Here is a 17,720-nt window from a genome sequence, read left to right as displayed (position 1 = left end):
GGCGACCCGATACCGAATCGGTGGCGTCACTCATGGGTTGTTATGTCGGCAACCGTGTGATGTTGATTGAATGGACGTGATCTCCCACGCGGAGTCCAATCACGGCTGAGTCCGGATCGAGGCGTGAACACGATCCGACCTGCCTGCAGTAGTTTTTTCATTTTTTTTCTTTTTTTTTTTTTTTGCTCGCGCTACTCCGGCCATCTAATATTGGCGTTTGGGGGCATTTATGTGTGAATCTTGATGCTCATTTATGTGATCAAATAATCCTGATCTAGAAGCATGGTTGCATTTGTGGGCATACATGAAAATAGTGTTTTTGGACTTTAAAACAAGAATCTTCGTTGCCATGTGCATCCAACAATCTTGGCTGTATGTTAGTCTAACTGTTCAATGATAAAAAGATTTGCATGCTTGTCATGCTGGAATCTGGATGCCATACTTCATCCGCCATAATTCAAATTGACAAAAGCAAAATAGGTCCACATTGGATTGGTTTTGCAATGAAAGAGGAGCTTTAAAGAGATCATGCAAGGAATTTCATGTGTGCGCAAAAAAATAATCCACAACCAATGGTTTGTACTTTTTTTTCGCAAAGTAGCTAAAAAAAAGTTTGTCTCGCTCTAATTTCTTGCCCAAATGAAAAACATGGTATATGCAGCTGATGTGATTATAAAAAGATAATAATTGAGCATATTTATATCCATGCTTAGCGTCGAAAGATGTTTGCTATGGAATTTGTTCCCTTGATTCTTGGAAACATCAAGCTTAGATAATTTTATTGACTAACTTTTATAGTGGAGTTGGATAACTAGGTCGTGAGGAACGGCAATTTAGCTTGTGTAATATAGGAATTATGGAATGAGGGAAACCTCCTTTTATCTAGGGGCATTATCTTTATTCCTAGAAGATTTGTCAATTAGCTTCCACACTCATAGAAAAATTTTTATGGTTGCTATTAATAAGAAACATAATTAATAAATGGTTCACCATACCATGTAAGGTACCTTTTCCTTGTTTATGATCAATTGCAACTAGTTAATTGTGTATATCATAATCAGGTGATTGTAATTAAAATTTAATACAATAGATAAATTAAATTAGTACTACTTTTTTTTTGTAATATCATGGACTATCTTGGCAAAATATGGCATTTTCACTTCTCTCCATTCTTTTTCTTGACTTAATTGCAGTTTGGATGGTTTTTGAGGTTGGTCAAAAATATTGAGTTAGACCGTGTTTGGATCAAAAGGAGATTTTGTTGTAATAATTTTCTATATCGAGGACTTAGAAACTCTAGCTCAACACTTATACTTCATATCACCAAACTTTTACTCGGATGAAGCTCTTTCTTGTTCTTTGAATGAGGTATTGGGATTCAATTTCAAGTGCCATCCATCCTCGCTTCGACTTCTGACTAACAAAAGCTTAAGTTTAGCAAGCTCGATTCGATTAAACCTAAAGCTACTACCGGTGCCCATATATTTATTGGTGTTCCTATCATGCTTGGCTTTTCATATTAGCAACACTTTCATATATTTCAAAAGGAAAATCAAACCAGGGATCAGTGCAACCGGAATTGCTTGTGAACTTCTACAACAAAGGATCCATGGAGGCATAGGCGATCGCACGTGGATGTCATGCTTGTCTTTTCAAGCATGTGTGTAAGCAAGCGTGTGTGGTTTGAAGGGCGTTGGTGCACGATCCTTTGGTTTCAAAATATATAGAACCGACAGGAAAGCGGTATCCCAACCAAACCGCGGCGAACAAGTAACTCAGAAACGCCCGACCGAGGTCGCAAACTCCCGAACGGCGTTCGCCTTTCCTTCTATTCCCTCGTACCCGAATTTTCCCCCAGTCTCTCCCTTCCTCTCTCGGCGATGCGCTCCGAGTTCTCCATTGATTGCACTCCGCCTTGACGACCAGTCCAATCCAAGAAAAAAAAACTCCGTGATGGCGGAGAACTCCACTTCCTCCTCCCCTCAGAAGCCCCTCGGCACCCATAGCGGCGGCGGTGGCGACCCCATCCCAACCCTCAACCCCCAAAACCCTAATCTCCCGTCCTCCCAGATCCCCCCATCCCCTTCCATCAGCGACCTCTCCCGGATCTCCTCCCCCCAAATCCCCCAAGCCCAGCCCCAAATCAACCCTGTCGCCCCCCTGGATTACGCTTCGAAGCAGCAACAGCATCCCCAATCCCAGCAACAGCATCAGCTCCAAGCCCAACAACAACAACAGCTACCAAACCGACAGCAGCAGCAGCAGCAGAGCCTGATGTCGCCTTCCACGAGCTTCCAGCTCCAGCAGGGCCTCCTGAGATCGGGTTCGATGCCGAGGATAAGCCAGATACAGCAGCAGTATGGTGCGGCGTTGGCGGCCAACGCGATGCGGCAGCAGCACGCAAGCGTGTACGGCGGGCAGATGAACTTTGGCGGCGCGCAGCAGCAGCAGCAGCTGGCTGCCGGCATGTCGAGGGCGGGGACAATGGGGCAGGCCGGGCAGCTGCCAATGCTGCCTGGGCAGACCGTGTCGCATCTCAATCTGCCGTCCCAGATGCTCGCGCAGGTGATCGGTTGCCCTTGCTCCACGTGCAATTCGCTCATTTGGATTTCTTGAACAACAATTGTTTTATTTTGAGAACTGTATTTGTGATGAATGAATACTTCTTTATGTTACTTATTTTTCTCTAATCATAGTAGATGGGAGATTGGATTTCTGATGCTTTTTTTTTTAATAAATCCTGGTTCTTTTACATGCCAATTAACAGTAGTCTTTATTATAACTGATTTTGTCTTGGAAGGAAAAAGAAATAAGTTGATTGGAGAGCCCAGATTTGCAACTAGAATCTGAAAACTTCTGGTGCATAGCATTGGGACAAAATAAAACCGAATCTTGGGAGGCTTTTAAAATTGTGCATCATTTTCAAATGAACAAACTAAGGGTGAATTTTTTCAAGTTTTTGTCTGCTTGGGGATTTGTTTCGCTAATTGTAGTAGGTGTGGTATGAAGAGCTATTTAACTTCTTATCTACTTACAGCCAAGGCAGAAGATGGGCTTGGCCCAAGGTACACAGTTGCATCCCGGTAATTCATCAGGGCAGGCATTGCAAGGGATGCAGACAGTGGGTGTGATGGGTTCGCTAGGTTTGAATCCACAGCTAAGAGTTAATGGACCTCCGTCATATGGTCAGCAACGTTTTGCCCAGGGGCAAATGAGGCAGAAGCAGCAGCTGTCGCAACAAATGGCTCTCGCATCTTCTCAGGCATGCCTCCAAGCTGACTGCTACTTTTTATGAATCTTTCTGTGTGGTGAAGAAATTATTCCATATGACAGGAGTGATATATGCGATCTTTCTTTTATGACCCACCTACTTAGATTAAAGGAGCAAGTGTAGCTACCTGTGACAGCTTTCAACTTATGCTTTGATTTATTTCCCTATTCAGATCATGCAAGAGTCGTGTATAACCCACCACCAAAAGAAAAGTAGCTGTACTGTAGTTTTTTTTTTTTAATAACGCTGGTGAAAACAAACTCTGATCCTCTAATACAGGGCTCGAGTGAAGTTCAAAACATTTAATCCATAAGTCTTAGTGTACATGGTATCCTATGAAGCACGGGTGCAGATAAGGATATGATATGATATGGATACGCCAATACGACAAATCTTGAAAGAAGTAGAATGCAACAAGTAGGATACGTCAAAGAATATATATATGTATTTTACATCCATGTATGCATAAATATAGAAATATCTACACGTATATGCATATACAAAGTATTCATAAAATATAGTAGGCTATCAAAATAACATAAGACATACTTGATATAGCATCAAATTTTGAAGCTTATAATTTAGTCATTGAAATCTATGGACACCAATCCATACTTCGTATTTCATATTAACATCATGGAATACAAAATTGATCGTTCATGATTTAATGGTCAGCGTTAAAAAGAAAGAAAGAAAATGCCCTTGCGCCTCTTCAGTGGATGCATCTAGGAGGTATCTTGAGTGTATTCATGAAGTATCGGGAGTACTTCTTTTAATTTTAAAAAAATAGATACTTGACATAGCTATCGGATATGTATCTAAGAGGTATCCTACAAGTATTGGTGTTTGATAGGTATCCAATATAAACATGGCATGTAATTTAAAATATTAGTGCTTCCTAGATGGTATCTTCTAATTGATTATGAACTACTCTAGTTGTCAATCTTAAAAGATAACTAAGTAAAAGGTATTGAATAAATGTTAGATGTTTAATGAAAGCTTTGCAAATGCCATGTCACCATTGCTTGATTTTTTTGGTGTTTGACTAACAAAAAAAATGCATGAAATCATTCATGAGTTGTTTCATTTGTCTATTTGTCTATATGTGTGAATTTAAAACATGATAAATAATTGTTGGAACTTTGCCATTTTGCCTTGTCTTCTGTTCCTAATCATTGCTCTCAGGGATAGCAATTTTGATCTAAACCTATTTAACTAGACCTATTGGGTCCATCATTCTTGCTTGGTTTTGGGGTGGATCAAACCAACCTTTTCCCTCACAATAAAAGACATTTAATACTAATATTATATTTATAGTGTATTATATATAAGACAAAATCCTAGTTCCGCTCTCTCTCTCAATTTTCCAAATTACCTCTCCTCTCTAATCCCTTCTCTACTTTATCTTGCAATCTCCCTGATCTCTTTTTCTCTTCTCCCGTCTCTTGCTCTCCTTTCTAATCCCACCCTTTCCTCGCAATCACTGTCCTACCTCTCCTCCTTATCCCCCATTTCTTGCTCTCCTCTCCTCCTCCACGTCTTGATCCTCCTCCTTTCCCCTTCTCCCTTTCTCTCCGTCATCATGGCCCATCAGCCTCGCCTTGTCGCAACCCATCAACCCCACCCCTGCAGCAGTTCATGATCTGCTGGCATCTCCTTGTGGTGGTCCATTGCTTGTTGCCTCACCAAAGGCCCCATTGCTGTGCCACCATCCCTCGTCCATCGTCCAAAACATGCTGCCATAGCTTGCTGCCCCACTTGAAACGGGTATCTTCTTTTTTATTCCTTGGTTATTCACACTGTTGCTAAGATCTTATGATTCATCATGAAGATCTTATGATCAAGATCAAAATGGCCCTAAATGATCTAGATCTCATCCTTGAATTGGGATTAGTTAGGATAATAAGATCTGGATCTATGAGGGCGTGCTTTGGTGCAATGATAAGTTTGCTCCATTATGATCTGGATGTCATAGGTTCATAACATAGAAATAGACTCTTTATATGCAGGGGTAAGGATACAACATCCGATCCTCCTCAGACCTTGCGGTGGTAGGAGCCTTGTGCACTAGGACACCCTTTTTGTAAGATCTAAATCTGTATTATGTATCACATAACCCTTTTTACTTTATTTCCTATAATTTATTGACCTTTTGACTTTTAGAATTACATATTTGTCACTAGCTAGCCTCGAGCATGTGAAATTGGAAAGCCCTTGAGGTTTTCAAACTTTCAAATGGTGAATAAAGAAATGCGGAGTTGATGGAGTTAAAGAAAAGAAGCAAATTTTCATATTTCTACAATTATTTGTTAACATACAATCCTTTTTCCCTAAAATATTTTACCTAAAATGGTAATTGCATTGATGGGTAGTATTTAGACATCTTGGATAACTAATACAAGATGGTCGATTCAATAGACTCCTATTTATGGGCTTATGATGGTGGAAACTAGTCTTTTTCTATATGTGGTTTTTTATTTTCATCCACTTTTGAGTTGACTCTTTTTTTAAGTCTCCATTTTTCTGCTGTATTTTAAAAAAATTTGAAAGAATCGGAATGGATTCTTATGATCCATGATCCAATCTGATCTAACCCCCTTTCTGATTGACAAATTGATCTTATCTTGTCAATGTTGGTTGTTCCTCAATTCCTCTCTTTACTCATCCTAACATTGTTGAGAGAGGAACTGTCACCTGCTGGCAGGTTGAGATAGATTAGGCCTCAGACCAATGGACCTTCGATAGTATAAATTAACCCCACTTGAATCCAAACGAATCTGACCTGCTGCCATCCTTAATCGCTCTTTCATTTGCTGTTGCTCTTGCTTCATATCATTCCATAACAGGCCAGCCCCTTTATCATCATCCTTAAAATATGGACCCCATATATAAGTATGGTGGTTGTGTTGCAACTTTTTCCACATCATCATCAAAATTCATGCTAGAAGTATGGTTTATATTTTAGGCCATCTAACATTTATAATGGAAATTGGAGGCATGAAATGAAGTCAGGGTGAGAGGGGTGGATGGAGTTGAGCATAATTGTAGTAGAGATTGAACAGGATGGTAGCCTTTATTGATGTTAGAAATGAGTGAGTTAATGGAATAGAATGTTCAAAACATAAGCAACTTCATTACCGAGATTTGCAAGGCTATGCAGCACTTTTGAATTCAGGATGACTTGCTTATACCTTTGTTCAGTTTACTTGCCTGGATTTGCAACTATTACGGTCTACTGTCTTGTATTTCTTTGAAATAAACAGTAATATTCATAACTGAATCCATCTAGCAGAAGCTACCTGGTCAAAGCTTACCAAGGGCACCATCGCTTGCAGCAATGAACCCCCAGTTACCTGGTTTAACTCAAAATGGGAAATCGGCACTGGTGCAGACAACTCTCTCTCAGCAGCAGCAGCAGTGGCTGAAGCAAATGCAGCCATCAATGGGTGCACCAGTTTCTCCTTCCTATCACCTTCAACAACAGCAGAGGCAGCAGCAAGCCTTCCTGCCACAACAACTGTCTTCATCTCAGCTGCATCAAAAATCCATGGGCCTGACCCAACAGCAAATCTCTCAACTGGTACAACAGCAGCCGCAGCTGGGTGCTCAGCAACAGCAGCAGCAGCTAGGTGCTCAGCAACAGCAGCAGCAGCTGGGTGCTCAGCAACAGCAACAGCAACAAAAATTGCTTCAGCAACAACAATTGCTTCAGCAACAGCAGCTGCAGCAGCAATCTCCAAGGATGCCAGGGCCTGCACCCCAAAAATCTGTAAGTTTGACTGGATCACAACCGGAAACACCTGCATCTATGACTGGTGGTAGTTCAAGTCAAGGAATGGAAGCAACGAATCAACTTCTTGGAAAGAGAAAGATCCAGGATTTGGTTTCACAGGTGCATCTTCTACTGAGCTTGGTGGTGGTTTAGCTATCTAAATCAGTTCAAGATTCTATTTCTATACTAATGACAGATCAAAGAGTTAAGCGCCTCTTGCACGTCACTTGCATACATGTTTCGTGTTGGGAAAAAGATAAGTCACTTTTTAGGTACAAGTTTTAAAATCACTTAATAGGTGTCCTGCCAACCCAGTGCTTACTGCTGGTGCTTCCTCGACATGGGCGAACAAAGGCTAAAACTTAAAACCATTCAGGAGATTAGTACTTCAGGATAATCATGGTGCAAACTTTTTTTTGACTGTTAATGATTAAGTCAATCAAATGTATCAGCAAATGCAGTTAAAACTACATTGTATTAAATGAACATGGTAAAATTGATGGATGGTGAACTCAGGAAGAACAGCCTTTATTACCAATATGTTAGATGGAATTAGTTTTATCGGTGACTGAATGTTTACGATCATGTGCAAAGATGGAAATAATGCATGTCCATGTGAAGGCATCTAGAGGCAATAACTCTCTTTCTTGTTTTCTATCAAAGCATCTTTCTTAAGTTATCACTTTAATTGCTTCAGGCTTTCATGCTATATATGTTAAATTTATTGTAATTATATAGTTTATTTGTTATCATTTTTTGACGAGTGACTTAATAATTGGGTTGTATAATATATGGGGCAGTCTTTTTCTTGTTTTTCTTTTTTTTAAGTATGTATCTTAAAATGCTTTAGGCATTCATTTATTATATGTTGAATTTATTTAATTTGTAATGTTTATTTGATATTCTTTCAGGTGGATCCCCTATGTAAGCTGGATCCCGAAGTTGAAGACCTCCTTTTGGAGATGGCTGACAACTTCATTAATTCAGTAATGCACATTCCTTCCCCTAATACAGTATACAACCATGCTGTGGTCATCGGTAGTGATATTTAATCACTCCCGATCTTCTATTTTCTTTCCTGTTCTGAGTAATATGTGACCAATTGCATCAGGAGATCCTGTTTTGTTTTGACATATCCATCCAAACTATGCCATAGTTTATGGGGAGATTGGGCAATACCTAACAAGTTCGATAGCTAGAAAAAAAGGGTGGCCTAGTGCATGAGGCTCCTGCAATTATGGGGTTTGGGTAAGGTTAGATGTAACGCAGCCTTGCCTCCGTGCATGGAGAGGCTGTTTCCATGTTTCAAATCTGTTTCCTCCATGTCATAATGGAGTTAAATAAGTTTACGTTTGACAATTAAAAAAAACCAAAATTCAATTATAAGTTAGGACCAGTTTTCACTTAGTCTAAAGAATGCCATAGATGAACCTTATCTAGTCCATTCTCACCTTTCTTGCTCTCAAGGGCACTGCTAGCTAAATAGGTTGGGTTGTGTATGATCTTACTCTCAAGGGCACTGCTAGCTAAATGATTCCGAACTATGGGCCTTGATAGTTTATACAAGGATTTGTTTGACTTTGCAGTATTTTGGGAGCCATTGTCTTTGTATTTTGCTTGCATAGAAAATCCTAAATGTTTTACTTGGCTGTAGTTAAATTACATACAACAAATGACATCTATTATAGATTTGTGCTAATAACTGGAATACTTTATCCATTTTCATGTTATGAACTAACAATGCAATCTTTGAATTTGGCTTATCAATTTTTTTTCCTTTTCTCTTATGTCAACAATTAAATTTTGGTGATTCCTTCTCTTGAGCAATTTTAAGCTTCAACATTCAAAATGCATAGACACGATAACCAAAAAAGAATATGCGCAGGCATGTTGAATCCATAGAGACTCGGGTTAAATGTGCGATTATTACTCAAAATTGAAGGACATAATCTTGTAAATATAAGTAGTGGAATCTGTAAAATGCTTGTTGAAATTGCTTTTGAATGGAAACTAAAATCAAGTATTTAAACTAGTTGTTGTCAGTGCTCAAAAAAGGAACCAGCTTACAACTTAGTCTATGCGGCTGTTCTTCAAAAGTAAATTCTATATTGCCTCTTCAGTTTTTGTGGTGGTTTCACTAGTCAAGTTGTGTCATTGATTTTGTGTTTGCTCGGTGCGTCATGCTTGTGGTGGGTTTTCGGTGAGTGACACAGCATCCACATTTTTTTTGGGGACTAGTGAAATTTTTTTGTCATACAATTCATAAGCAATAATAAATTTAATTCATGTACATCTGATTTTTCTGCCAGCAGAAACTACTTATCCACAGGAAAGAGTTCCATTCATATTCAAAGGAAAATTTTATAATTTTTGTGAATGTCTGTTTTTTATGCTTTGAAAGTTTACCATTAATATTGAGTGGCAACAAATTGGGGGGCCTTAGTGATGATTCCTACATAACCTGAATGCTACAGTCTCTAATGCTTAAACTGAAGTAAGCTAAATATTATTTCTTATATTAACATAATGTTTTCAGAAACATGATCAAACAGGAATGGCACAAGGAAGAAAACTAAAGGATGTACAGGATACACCAGGTCTAAAAGAAAAATATTTTAGATCCTCCAGCCAGAATTTGGAACATAGATATGCAGATCTCATTAGACAGTTTCACTAAAATCACATACATTTTCACTATAATTAGATACAAGATTTTTTATAGCATTCAATTGCTTCATGTCCAAAGAAAAATCAGTTGCCTTCTAGATATATGTCTCTGGATGATACTTGCCAAGTCATTATATATGAGTACACTTTGTGCTGACAGGTATATGAATGTGTCTATTAGTTCTGCCAGAAAGCTGGTTTTGCTTGCTGAACATTGTTTTACTCATGTACTGAAGCTAATGTAAACTTTGCATGCTCTGACTTGGGCTAGTCTTGACCTAATCAATCTAGTTAGAGAGTAGCTATAAGTATTTGTGGACCAAACACTGTCCTTTGTAGATTGGCTAACTTTCAAAATTCATGTCACCTGTTTTAGTCTTTGTTTTTTAACACTTTGAAGAAGTTGTATCATCTTGCACATTCATCACATGTACTTCAGAATTTATGCTATCCTTTTTAGTAATCATTTGTCACTGTTTCATGCTGTGTTACCATGCAATTCAGCTGCACTTTGACCAGCTAATAATAGCTTGGGTTAATGTCCCTGTTATATGCCCCTTCATTCGTATTGCATCATATTATGCAGTATGTTTTCTTGCAGCTTGTGGCCTGTAAACTATTGTCTGGAAACAAGTCCCAGTCATATTGGCTGTTGTCAATTGTCTTATATTGTTTATACTTACTGATTTAATATCAGATGATTTGGCTACTTTCAGGTTACCACATTTGCATGTAGTCTTGCAAAGCATCGTAAATCTTCAATGTTAGAGGCCAAGGATGTATTGCTGCACCTAGGTTTGCAACTCATTCATTACCATTTCTGTCCATTTGGTTTACTTACATATAATAATTATTGAACTCAAATATTAACAGGTGATTTTTGCTTTTATTTTTATTCCTTAAAGCAAACCTTTTTGTACGTTTAATCCTCATTTGTTCATATAAACTTCAAATGCTGGCGATAGCAAATTCTTTTTTTTTCTTTTAATAGTTGGTTTTTTTAATTGAAAATTTGCTGTTTGATGTTGAGTATCAGCTCAGCAAACTCCAAATGTAAGAGGAAAAAACATTGCTTCCCCATTGTCTGTTCCTAATATGTGATTTTTAAATGAAAATTTTAAAACATGCATTTGCTATAAATTAGCTATTTTAATTTCCAGAATCTAATTGATGGAAGATCTTATGCAGAGAAAAACTGGAAGTTGACCATTCCAGGTTATACAAAGGAGGAGCAAAATCACCAAGGAAAATCCGTAAGAAATGTTCTTTATTTTTTTTTTCAATTGTTATTCTTTTTTTTCAAATATTTGCAGTACAAATATACCTACGCATTCTTAATCTGCTTCAAAATCCAAGCCTTTGTATCTAGAATATAAACAAAACCAAAATGTGTTGGGTCAAAGGGAGCTTGGTGGTGTAGAAGCATTATTAGTTCTATTTTTTGACTTGTGCAGGTAAATTAACTGGTAAAGCTACCCTTTTGTGGTTATTACAAAAATAAGGTTCTGGAAGAAATGCTCGATGATCAATGCTTGATGCTGTTTGGTTTGCTTATCTCGTCTGTTGTTTGGGTGCAAGATGCTACTTATTTTTCATCCTATGATATTGTTCAAATGGCATTTTCAATTAAAAGAACAAACCATATGTCTTAAGTTAAAAAGAACAGAAATAAGGATGCTTCGCACATGCTGTATTATTATTTTCTTGATCTCAACATCCACCCCATCTTCTTTCTTAGTGTCAATACTCCTGATGTCTGCCTTGCAATGCAACTGCTTAACTGTGACATTATTTTAGTTAGACAGCTTCTCTAAACCATTCTCCTTTATGTAGGTAAGTCAAATAGAGATTTGAAGTTTTGAATAAGACTGAAACCCTCTCATTTTGTTCTAGGATATCAAGTTAGTATACATCTTTGTTCTATCCTTCTTGCATGTTTTCACATCCTTCCAAGGTTTTTAAAAGCTGAGATATCAGAAATCTCTATAGTTGACTGAGACTGAGATGGGCAGAGATCTCGGTTTATCTCAGCTTAGGTGGAAGTTGAGGAACTCTGGAAAATACTGAGAGTTTCCAAGATCTTGGCTGATATATTGGAACTGAGATATAGAAATCTAGGTTGGTATGGTACAATTGAGAATAACAGCCATTTTTAGGCATTAATAGTTAAAAAAGTCTATTTAAGTATAAAAATGACTGAAAAATATCAGTGCATATATTGATACCATATCAGCCAATATTTCTGAACATATCATTTTATTTGAGCCAAGATAATAATGACCAGAATTTTATATATATCATATCCATGAGTGCTCAGTACTGATACAAACTGAGATCGTGCACAACTTGAAAACCTTTCACCCTTCTTGTCAAAATTCAGCCTCCGCTACGAGCATCATGTGCTGCTTATGTTTGTTAATTAAAGGTACTCTGTGAACTTGTCCAAATAATAATATAATATGCTATATGTGCAGTACATTATATCATTCGAAGTAATGGCCTCAAGTTCTTTAAAATTTTGAAATAATTTTAAAAAATTATCGTAACACACTTGATTTTATGTCGGAATTAATGATTACATAACAAAAAGGAGTTTCTGATATTCAACTTATAAATCATTTTGTAGATATTTGACATTTTATTCAGGTTTAACTAAGGATGAGTAGTAAGGGAGTTCTGAGTTGGTTTGATTCATAAATTGGTCAATTAAGTCGCTGCTAAGGAAATGCTGGATAGTTGATAGAGAAGCTTTGCACTATTAATTGCAAATAATAATTTGTTGTACAATGGAAGACCAACCTCTGTGGAAGAGAAGCAATTGGGCCATTTTTCTTTGATTGTGGAATGGATGTAGAATAAAGATCTGTACGAGTAACAAGGATCTTACAAAACTAATTTGATGTAATTCAAGAAATTGAGCATGAGTGCTATGTACTTCACAGGTAAATTAATTAATTGACTAAGAAAGTAAATGCAGAACATGATGCAGGGTCCATTTTTAAGGCATAGATTATAAGCCAGAGAATCAAAAAGGAATGCAATCCCATCAAAAATTATCCAAAGAATCAGGGCCAAAGATTTCTTCAACTAATATGAAGAATGCAGGAAACTATTTTGGTGATATAATATGTTTGCACATGCACGCATTTGTTTGTGTATGTATGTGCACATGTGTTTTTGTTGCATTGAGTGGTATAATATGAGGAAGCAAACTTTGAATAGATGCATCAATGTGAGAGGATTAGAAGAGCCTCATCAACTTGAAAGATTGGACATGAAAATGCTGCTCTTGTTGACTGTGATACTTTTATGTTTCTATTGTTAACAATTGTTGCTTCAAATGGTATAACATGAAGAGGAAGCAACCTTGGATGATCTGCATCTTCATCCTGGTTGATTTTGACATGAGAGTGCAGCCATTTTTGACAACGATGCTTGTATGTCTTCCATTTTTAATGATTATTGCAAACAAATAATTCTTCAAGCAAGTACCCAACTAGAGAAACTTAGGAACGTGAGGAACAAAACCCTAGAGTTTGGTACTGGATTTCGAGCATGATTCATAAGTATGCTCTAAAAGTAAATGTCTATCTGTTGGTTGCATTGCTAGATCTCCTGCCACTTGCCTGAAAGCACCACGCAGACATACTGCCCATTTTTAACCTTTGTACCTTGAATCCTCCTCCTTTTTCCCCCTCTTCTTCAACTGCAATTTTATTGTTTCTCTCATTTTGTTTTTCCCTTCTAAATCTTCAAATCCTTCAATTTTGATCTGATATTTGTAAATATATCTTAAAAGCAGTAGATTGTTTGTGGACATACTTTCTTTTCTTTGATGATTCCACGAATCCTGATGCATTTCTGTAACAATTGCAGTTACCTGTTGATGTCCACAAGAAACGTCTGGAAATGGTAGTTCTAGAACTTTTTGGTTGTCTCAACTTGATTATGATTTACTTCCATACACACACATTACTGTTAACATGCACAAGGTAAAAGTAGTTAGTGATGATGATAGAAATTTACATCAGGTTCAATCATTGATGGAGTCCCAGCAATCAGACAGAGATACAAGTGTTGCCAAAGGAACGACTAAACAGGTTGCAAGTGATCCAGCTAGTGATCATCCAATAAAAGCTTCACCTAGTTCAGAGCAGTTATCCACTCCAGCAGTTGGCTCCCAAATGTTGCACAAAGTACACCGGTTTTAGCTGTTCTTTTGCACTTCATATGCTCTCTCCCGCCATTGCTTTTTGCTAGCGAGACCTGAAATGTGAGTATCTTCACTAGGTTGAGATCTGTCTCTTTAATGACTAATTTGTGTTGTGCCTGAGCTCTGGTGTCACCATTGTACTCAATCATGGGAGGCTCAGAAAAGAGTTGCTCAAGTAGGTACTGGACTAAGAGCTGCTTCATGTCTTCAGCTCATTTATTTTATCATGTTTGTGTCGTATGTACTTCAAATAATCAAGATAGGAAAACTTTGTATAGCATTTTGTAAATAACCCATGTATAAAATCTTATAATTAGCAAAACAACAGGAGAATTTAGAAAAGGCCATTATGTTGAAAAGCTCTATCAGATTGAATTATATCCATTTTGAGATAAAAACTCGAGCACTGGAATCTGGATGACTACACGCTATACTAGTTTTTTGAAAACAGATAGTTGAGTGCCTGATTGTTTTCAGGTTTATTGGAATATGTTGTGATGATATTCCTACTGTATCGGTGACCCTACTGTATCGGTGATCCTACTTTATCGGTGACCAAAGGACATGACGACTCTGTGTGCAGTGTTGTAAGCGCATGCAGATATTGTAGGGCCTTTACTGTGCACAGATAAGTATATGGGAAGTTAGTGGGGGATGCAGAATTCTTTTAGAGTGGTCTCATGTTGTGGCACTGTATCCCTGTGGAGAATGAGAGGAGCATTTCACAAAATGAGAACGTTAATGTTCGCAGCACATGTTTTCATGTAAAGTACTTAGCATTTATATGTTTCTGGCAATCAATAATGGTTTCCCAACCGCAATTATCTGAGCCAGGAATTCATATGTCACGGAGGAGTTCAGTGGTCCACAATCTGTGAGCAATTGTACTTATGGGCACTATCCAAGTCCAATCTTTACATAATTGTACGTTTTGGATTTGTTTCTTTGTAGCTCCTGGGAAAATATCTGGATATTTAAGGTAAGAACTGCAGCTGGGATGATTGGAACTCGGGCTATTTGTTTGCAATCAGTTTTCTCAGTTTATGCAAAACTTCCTACATGTTGTTTGGTATTGTATAGATCAGAGGAGGATGCTAAATTTTATATCATAATCTGATACTGAGATCAGGCTTGAATTGCACTTCCACCCCCCGCTATAGCCACTCGAAATGTGTTACCATTCATACAGTAATGAGCATTGCTTGATGGAGCATGAATATACTTTGCCTCGATTATAAGGATTTCAACAATGACTTGATTAAGAGTTAAAGAGTTAATGGAAATGTTGCTTAAAAGAAGTTGGATGGCAATGTCAGCCTCAGATTTGCAATCCTTTCCATATGCCAATTTTGCCAATTTTGATGCATGATTCACTATTGTGCAGTATTGCAGTGAATGCGGATTCAGCCAATCCCTGGGTCAGTAACTTTTCAGGTTACTGCCGCCTGTCAAATTCAAAATTCACTCCATCGCCTTGATGCAAATTCAACAGAAACCTACAGATATCAAATTTGCTGCACGTCCTCTAATTGAATGATCCTGGAAACAGGAATCTGAGTTAAATGCAACTCCTGCCATGCACAGATTGTCAAAAGGAGGGAGATGCGTTTGATGTCATCCAAGCTTCATCTACTCCCCAATATCATTAATCTTTTTATCATGGCAGGCATCTTATCGACTGCAATCCCCATAGTGAACTTCTTTTCTAGTGATATCTAAAGAGTGCCTTTCTCTTGTTTGTGGATGGTGGGAGCATGATCTCGTCCTCGTTTTGTTATCATAAACTGAGGAAGTGGACAAAGGTGAAAGAAACCTCCCAGATCGTTCCTATCTCACTGGCCTCAAACAAGAGCCCAGCACAGCAATATATAACCTGGTTCTTTAGAACTGACGCAGGTTAGTCGTTTTCTGTGGTGCAATTAAGGAAAATTCTCTCCGCACCACAAAAGAGGATCCAAGATGGAGAATTAGATATGCCATAATCCATCCTAGATTTTGTTAATCAATATTTGCTATGGTTTACAAATGATGCATTATTTATTAAATGGTCTTGTAACATATCACATGGTCTTCTACAATGCTTTGTCGATGAGCGGAATAGCAGTGATAGCCGTCAGCAAAATACATCCCTGTTATTGTTGATAAGCGATTATATCACTGCTGTCTACCATGTTTGGAACTTATTATGCTGTTGGATCTAATTAGACATAAAATATCTTTGTTTTGTGACCATCAATTGAGTTATCCATCTTTCTAATTGGTGGTTAATTATTTTGAGTTTTGCAAGGGGCAAATTAACTTCCGCACCATTCCTCAAACTTTTCTTCTTTTTTTTTCTATCATGAAACTCTTCATGTTTGTCAATTTTATGCTAGGGCCCCCAAAAGTTTCCAAGATCTAAGTTGCAATATATGATTTGAGCTTACATAACATAATGTTTCACTGAAGCCACTAGTAAGTTTCTTCAAATAAAAGATATTTAGATGTGGAATCCAATCCTCTTGCACCACTCCATAATCAATGTACGTATAAATAAAAATACAGCACAACATACTACAAAGAAGCTTGTTTTCAGACATTTTAGGAAAAGTATGGAACATTGACATGATTTCTTAACAATCAAATATTATAACTGAATATAGATAAATGGACATGATCGTTTTGATGGGCCATGCGTATAATGTCAACATAAATCCCCTCAATAATTGTGTTACTCTTAAATTACTTGTCATGTTGTCTTTTCGGAGTTACTATTTATTTCAACATAAATCCTTTCGATAATTTATATAGGTTTTTTTTTTGGATGGTATATGCGGTGATTGGCAAAAAGCGATCGAAAAAATTAGTTGAAATGAAAAAATTATAAATTTGTTTTTTAAAAAAAAAGCTTTAAGGTGTTAGACCTGCTAATTAACATATAAAATGTCAAGAAATCATATATTAATTGAGTCTCTCTCCCAGTTTTTCCTCCGTGATAAATTACATAATACCATTTAAGATAAACTATTCAGCTACAATCAGCAGCAATTGCACTAATCATCTACAATCAACGGTATTTGAGCTCCAAAACTGCCTTATGCATACTATTTATTTTTTGGTACAACGGTCGTTAATGTGGCGTGAGTGCAACCGAGTCGAGAAACATAACCTGGCATAAAGGTGGGGTACAGTGTCAACCCATGTCAATGAGACATATTTGAAAAGTTCACTTTTCAATATATATGAGCAGTCTGAAGGGAGTTACAGTCTTTCGCCAACCACTGAATATCCCTAAGAAGAGGGTGGTCGTCGCTCTGTCGCTCAGCATCCTGGATACAATTGATTACTATAATAGAATCGCCTTTCACGATGATATCACTAGCCCCTAGAACACTTCTTGCATAGATGATGCCCTTCCATGCCGTCCGAAGTTTTTCTCCAATGACTGTCGTATCACAAGTACGCCGACCACCTGCAACAATTAATCTGGAGTTGTAATCATGGATCACAAAGTCCATCCCTCCTCAGTCTTCTTTTGCTAGCACACTATTGCCGAAGTTCATCTCGAGATGGTGAGGACTTCCGGGTGTCAAAGGTGGCTGTTTCACTTGGAGCCTTTTGAACCTACTAAATTTGTTTATACTAAACGAGCTGTTTAATATAAATGTTTTCCATGATTTGGTTAAATCAGGTCATGAACGAGACTGATCTTTTACGTGTAACGTAATAAATATCTCATAATCTCTGACGTGGCATGAGAGCCCACCACAACAGAGAGCCCTTTTAAAATACGAACAATTGTGTGGCCCATTTAATGT

At 37.6% G+C, this 17,720-nt stretch overlaps 1 protein-coding gene across 3 annotated transcripts; it reads left to right on the top strand.

Annotated features, from left to right (window-relative positions):
• Positions 1 to 1,740: 1,740 nt before the first annotated feature.
• Positions 1,741 to 14,303, top strand: LOC103697462 (transcription initiation factor TFIID subunit 12b-like). Of its 3 annotated transcripts, XM_026801427.2 has the most exons (9): positions 1,741 to 2,565; positions 3,038 to 3,262; positions 6,564 to 7,163; positions 7,955 to 8,029; positions 10,427 to 10,505; positions 10,899 to 10,963; positions 11,165 to 11,176; positions 13,587 to 13,622; positions 13,742 to 13,842. In XM_026801427.2, the coding sequence occupies exons 1-7, from the start codon at positions 1,954 to 1,956 to the stop codon at positions 11,171 to 11,173; spliced, it is 1,665 nt and encodes a 554-aa protein (XP_026657228.2). In that variant the 5' UTR covers positions 1,741 to 1,953; the 3' UTR covers positions 11,174 to 11,176; positions 13,587 to 13,622; positions 13,742 to 13,842. The 3 variants fall into 3 exon arrangements, with proteins under 3 accessions (XP_026657228.2, XP_008777554.2, XP_008777545.2); XM_008779323.4 differs by lacking the exon at positions 11,165 to 11,176 and having other exon boundaries at positions 1,742 to 2,565; positions 13,742 to 14,303; XM_008779332.3 differs by lacking the exons at positions 11,165 to 11,176; positions 13,587 to 13,622 and having other exon boundaries at positions 13,742 to 14,303.
• Positions 14,304 to 17,720: the final 3,417 nt, after the last annotated feature.

Source organism: Phoenix dactylifera, chromosome 12 (genome assembly GCF_009389715.1).
Source record: "Phoenix dactylifera cultivar Barhee BC4 chromosome 12, palm_55x_up_171113_PBpolish2nd_filt_p, whole genome shotgun sequence".
Classification (NCBI taxonomy): Eukaryota; Viridiplantae; Streptophyta; class Magnoliopsida; order Arecales; family Arecaceae; genus Phoenix; species Phoenix dactylifera.
Note: the sequence above shows the minus strand (reverse complement) of the source record. Positions and strands in the feature narration are given on the sequence as shown.